Source organism: Jatropha curcas, chromosome 2, assembly GCF_041381405.1.
Source record: "Jatropha curcas cultivar XTBG-Jc1 chromosome 2, XTBG_Jcur_1.0, whole genome shotgun sequence".
NCBI classification, from domain to species: domain Eukaryota; kingdom Viridiplantae; phylum Streptophyta; class Magnoliopsida; order Malpighiales; family Euphorbiaceae; genus Jatropha; species Jatropha curcas.
The window spans coordinates 9,856,035-9,861,585 of record NC_143152.1 but is presented as its reverse complement, the minus strand read 5'-3'; the positions used below and the strand labels follow the sequence as shown (position 1 = coordinate 9,861,585).

The window sequence follows — 5,551 nt, the reverse complement described above, 5'->3', positions numbered from 1 at the left end:
TTAATTTGTACTCTCTTCACCATGTTTTATAAAATCATATCACGTGCAAGATAACTCATACACAAATTGAGTCAAGTATAAATAAATCAAGTCACATAAATTTTTTTATAAAAAATTTTGAGCTACAATTTTGTTTGTACAGCGGGTTCGAACTGGACCGAATCACCGGTTTATATTTATATTTTAATATTTACATAAACTTTAAACTGTCAGTTCTAGTTCAATTTTAATTCATCTACAGTATGGTTCAATTCCAGTTCGAACTGAACTGGTGGACATTCCTAACAATAATATATCCAATCTATTTCTAAAATGTGTAGCTAATCAGTTGTTAAAGTTTCCATCTCTAATCCGTAGCCATGCCATAGCTAACTTTAGCCATTCTTTAACAACTTTGTAGTTATTTATTACAAATCCGTCTCGGTAATTGTGCAGCGAAGTCTTCAACAACTCGATTATTCTTTTTCTTTTTCTGCTTTTGTGGTCTTGCAGATGATTCTTGAAACTTATGGTTTCAATTTTAGCAATAAAACGTGAAAATTAAGATTCTTTAAAAACAAGAAAAAGATCTTTACACAACCAAGTCCAATCCTCTAAAAACAAGGAAATTATTAATAATATAAAAGAACATCCCACTTTCAGAATTTTCATATGTGAAAATAATCATTCTCTATTGATCTTCTTCGGTGTTGCTCTTAATGGTATAAGCTTTCGAACGGTTATTCCCATTCCTTCCTTCATATCTATGGTCCGTGGAGTAGAACCGCTGCCAACCTCCCAGTCAAAACAGTGAAGCAAGGACGCTACAACATGATGAAGAACGCGGTGAGCCATTGGGATGCCTGGACAAATTCTTCGTCCGGCACCAAATGGTAATAACTCGAAGTTTTGCCCTCTATAGTCAATATTAGAGTCTATAAATCTCTCTGGCTTAAAAGACAAGGGATCTTCCCAAACATCTGGATCTCTTGCTATAGCCCACACATTTACAAAAACTTGTGTATCTTTGGGTATGAGGTATCCCATGAAGTTTGTGTCATATAAAGTATTTCTTGGAATTAGTAATGGAAAAATTGGATGTAACCTCATTGTTTCTTTGATTACTGCCTGCAAGTAGGGCAATCCATGTATGTCACTCTCCTCAACCTTTCTCTTTGGTCCAACAACTCGATTAAGTTCTTCTTTAACTCTTCTCATTGATTCTGGGCTGCGGAAAAGCTCTGCCATAGCCCATTCAACTGTGCTGCTAGTAGTTTCTGTACCACCAAAGAACATTTCCTGCAAGAAACAGATTGAATAGATTAGTTTGAGAGAATATTTATATTTACTGTCTGTTGATGAAGATTACAGATTATTGTATAATACCGGTGCCACATTGTGTCTTCAATGCCTGTTGTTCTCCTATAGTCTTATTGCATAACCATAGTCCATATGGTTCTTAGAAATTTAATGTTCAATTTAGTAGCATCTGGATTTGGTTAAGTTAATACACTTATAATTAGTTTTTTATTGTGAGATTGTAATGTAAGCAAATTTCTGAAAATTAAGAGAGAGAGAGAGAGAGAGAGAGAATTTACGAGTATCATTATGAATATATTTTGAATTGATATCTTATCAGGTTCTTCTTTTCCAACACCTTCATACTCCAGTAGTACATCCAAGAAGTCCTTGTTCTCCCTTTCTTTCACTAGTTTCCGCTCTTCAATCCTCTTTCTGACAAACCCCTCCACTATTTTCAATGTTTGTCCCAGTTCTTTCTCCATGTTACTCTTAATCCTCTGGGGATCTGACCCTTTAAAAAATGGAAACAAGTCTGCAACATTTGGCTTCGCACCCATCCGTGCGACCTTGTTCAGAGCATCAAAGAACTCTGGCCCCTCTTTGGACTGAGAGTTCAGAAGATCCCATGAAAGCACAAGGTTGCCTATCAGATTGAATGACATGATAAAAACATATCTAGCTACCTCCACCTCCATTGATTCTCCTCGTGCTTGTGCTGATGAAATATCCTCCTCAATAAATTGTAGCATGTTGTTGACACACTTTTGCCGAATGGAAGTGGTGTCGTTGATTCGCTTGTTGGTCATAAGCTCCACTGTGACAAGCCGGCGATGAAATCGCCATCTGGAGCCATACTGGCCCAGAGAAACCGATGACTGATTGTAATTATGAGCTGTGTAGCATTCAGGAACTTTCCGATCACAAAAACTAAAATCATGATTCTTGAACAGTTCTTCAGCTGCCTTGGCAGACTGTATTACCAAGGTGTTAATGGAACCAAGTCTTAACCAAAGTATTGGTCCGTACTTGAATCTATATTTGTACAAATTCTGATGCGGAGTGGTTCCAAGATTGAAAATATTACCAAAGATCAGCCAAGGCTTAGGCCCCGGTGGACGTAATTTGGCACCGGATTTTGATTTCCTATGTTTCAGCAGAAGAAACACAGTTGCCAAAAATAGAAAACTAAACCAGGTAAACAAATTACTGTAGCGCCACTCCATTTCTGAGCTGCTATCAGCTATTTTTTAACTTCTTGATTTGTAGAAACAACTTTTTTTATTCCCTCATAAATTCGTGTTACATGTTTTCAAGGAGTCGATCAAGTGGAGGCCCCAAAGGAAATTATCTTTTTTCTTTTTTTCTTTTTACTTTTCTTGTTTGGTTGATGTCTTGTCATTGTGAATTATGTAGTTAGTAAATAATCTGATTGATGTTGCCCCACTTCTATATTTTATAAAAGAAATCATTTTGAGACAATTAGCAAATTTGAAAATAATTTGTTGGCATGCATAAATTATTCATTATGGCAAGAATTTAGAGAAACATATCATCTTAGCTCAGGCAAGACAACTCTTAAAATAGAATGCTATAAAACAAATTAGCTCACTTCCACCCACTTCAAACAATATCAGTGGAATTAGTAATCAGTTGCTCAATTTTTTTCTACCTTCTTCTCCAACTTACTTTTGCCCCAAACGTAACACTTGTGTATAGGGGAGTGCAAACGGTAGGATTGGCAAAATTGAACCGGACCTGTCATAATCGAATTAGCTGAAGTTTTCCGAAATGTACACTGAACTGGGCTGATTAGTTTACATAAATAATTACTGATTTTCATACATTTCTTTGACAAAATAAAACAAAGAAAAGTCTATCTTTTGTCTGAGTGTCCGTATCATGAATATTTGGTCTAGAGAAATTTCTTCCTTGGATTTTGATGGCAACCATAAAATATGTTTAAAAGCAAGAAAAAGGGAAGGCAAAGACAAAAAAATTCATATCATGCACTTGAATGGTATTCAATTACTTGGTTTGAATTTGTCATATATAATTTTTTGTGTGATCATTTATTAATTATTAATTAAATCTTCGTGTAATTAGCAACCTTTTCATAAAATTGTTATTTAAAAATAAAAAATATTTCAAAAAGTTTCAGTTGGGTATTTTTGATGATGTTTGTTAACGTTTACCATTATGTTTCAGTTGGGTATTTCAAAATGTTCTATGGTAATATTTTATATGGCCTTCTTTTTCATGCCAACTATTTTCCAATGGGAAATCCAAAAAATCCGTCGTGAAGTTGTTGATGAAAGATAATAAGCCAAGCAAGAAAATGAAAATTACTCCAAATACATAGATCGTCCCCTAAATTTTCAAAAAATAATCCTACGGTACCTCCGACTTTGTACAAAACCAATTCTGCACATTAAATTCATTTTTTTTCTATCATTTGAGCATCTCTTCGGTCAATTCCCTCACAAGTAATTTAGGCCGACGCAAACTAGGATAACTCATTAGAAATTGGGGCCCATTTTAACTGCCAGATTGAAAATTTTGAATAAAATTTTTTAGTTATTTTGTTAAAAAGTGACTCTTCATCTTCATCTTTTTTTTTTAATGCTCAATTTTTACTCTTTATTCTCGATGATGAAAATCCTTCTATTCTCTAATTAATTTAATATTGGTAATTTTCCGGAGTGCTTGGTTATAATTTTTCTATATTTGAGCTATATTTTAATTAAATTTTGGAGTAGGTTATGAATATATCTAAGGCCTAAAAATAATTAGTAAAGTCAACAATTATTAGTGACAGCCAAAAAGATAAAATCCAAAAATAGTTAATGACTATTTGAGGATAAATCAAAGGGAATTGTGCCAAAAAAAAAAAGATGGGAAAAAAAAAAGATGGGGAAAAAAAAAAAGATGGGGATGGAGGAGGGAAAGAAGAGTCCAAAAGGAGTGAAAAAAAGAGAAGAACCTTATCAACTAGGAATAAAAAAACTAGGAGAGCACGTTAAAAGAAAAAGGAGAGAGGGAGGATAAGAAAAAATAACGTGAAAGCTAGGGGAAAAAAAACAAAGATATAAGAAAAAAAAAGGAAGAAAACGCAGCAAAAGTATGGGAGATTAGAATCACCAATTAATGAGAATTATTTTGAGAATTGATTAAAAGGTACGAAAAACGTTACAAACTAAGAACATCAAATTTTATCGTTTATATTTATAGTTTATATGCTTTGATTAATAAGAATAAGAGAAAACACACCTTGTAAGTGTTTAGATTTTTAGAGTTTGCAAATTCAAAATCTAATTTAAAACAAGATACTTTGTTCTCTATTGTTTTTATAGCGTTGTAATTTAATTCTTTAGTTTAAAACAATTAATTAAAGCTATTTATTTTTTGTTTTATGTTGTGAATAATAATCAAGATCTATTTTCCTTATACTAAATCAATTAAATTTGATTCTTATTATAAAGAAATGAATTTAGGGGTATGAATAAATAGTTTAGTGTCAATTTGAATAAAGAATCTGAATTTTTGTGGCCTATTTGAGAGATATTTGTCCATAAAAACGTTGGAAACTCGTTCTTGTTCATACCAGATATGAACTAGTGCATAAGAGTTTTACGCACTTGTTGAAAGCCTTTACGCATCAGTGGCATACCCTTCTGCACCAGTTGTCAAGAAGCACCTGTTAGATTATTTAATAATCTATATATGGCCCATGTGATTAAAGGACTGATTCTAATTAAGATGGCCCAAGATGATGGTAATTGGGCTTAATGAATAAGGACCAGTTAGGGTTTTAATACCCTTCCTCCGCCTTATAAAAGATAAAGGAATCAATAGCTTAGGGTTAGCACACAGAAAAGAAAAGAAAAAGAAAGTGTGACGGCTACCTCAAACACATACGGTGATAAGTTGTTTGAGAAAGCGCGAAAAGAAAACTCCCGTGCTGTTGATTATTCTCTGACCATTAAGAGAGCACTTACGGACAAAAGGCCAGAGTGAAAGAACACGGTGTGAATACCAAAATTTTGAGGCTCAGAAAGCCTATTTTCCCGGACTGCAAACAGTCCGGCCGGACCGGAGGCTATTTCGGAAGTTCACCGAAAATATGTCAATATGGTACTTAAAACGTCTGGAATATCGCGAGGATCGCGGAACAGGTCCCGGAATATTTTTCGGAGGTTCGGAACTCCCAAAAAGGCCCCCGGAGCGAGGCACGGTGTCCACACCGGCCACGGCGACTCCGGCCGCCGGGCAC

General features: G+C 34.5%; 1 protein-coding gene across 1 annotated transcript; it reads right to left on the bottom strand.

Moving 5' to 3' along the window:
- Positions 1 to 534: 534 nt before the first annotated feature.
- LOC149498220 (iridoid oxidase-like) lies at positions 535 to 2,604 on the bottom strand. Its single transcript, XM_089717389.1, has 2 exons — positions 1,578 to 2,604; positions 535 to 1,278 (listed from the first exon to the last, which is right to left on the bottom strand). The coding sequence occupies exons 1-2, from the start codon at positions 2,502 to 2,504 to the stop codon at positions 664 to 666; spliced, it is 1,542 nt and encodes a 513-aa protein (XP_089573515.1). The 5' UTR covers positions 2,505 to 2,604; the 3' UTR covers positions 535 to 663.
- Positions 2,605 to 5,551: the final 2,947 nt, after the last annotated feature.

Bases quoted from the DNA above. Each gene is read 5' to 3' on its own strand.
- LOC149498220 (XM_089717389.1), bottom strand. From the start codon at position 2,504: ATGGAGTGGCGCTACAGTAATTTGTTTACCTGGTTTAGTTTTCTATTT. The intron at 1,279-1,577 runs GTAAATTCTCTC...TGTTTCTTGCAG, and splicing joins ATATATTCATAATGATACTC to GAAATGTTCTTTGGTGGTAC.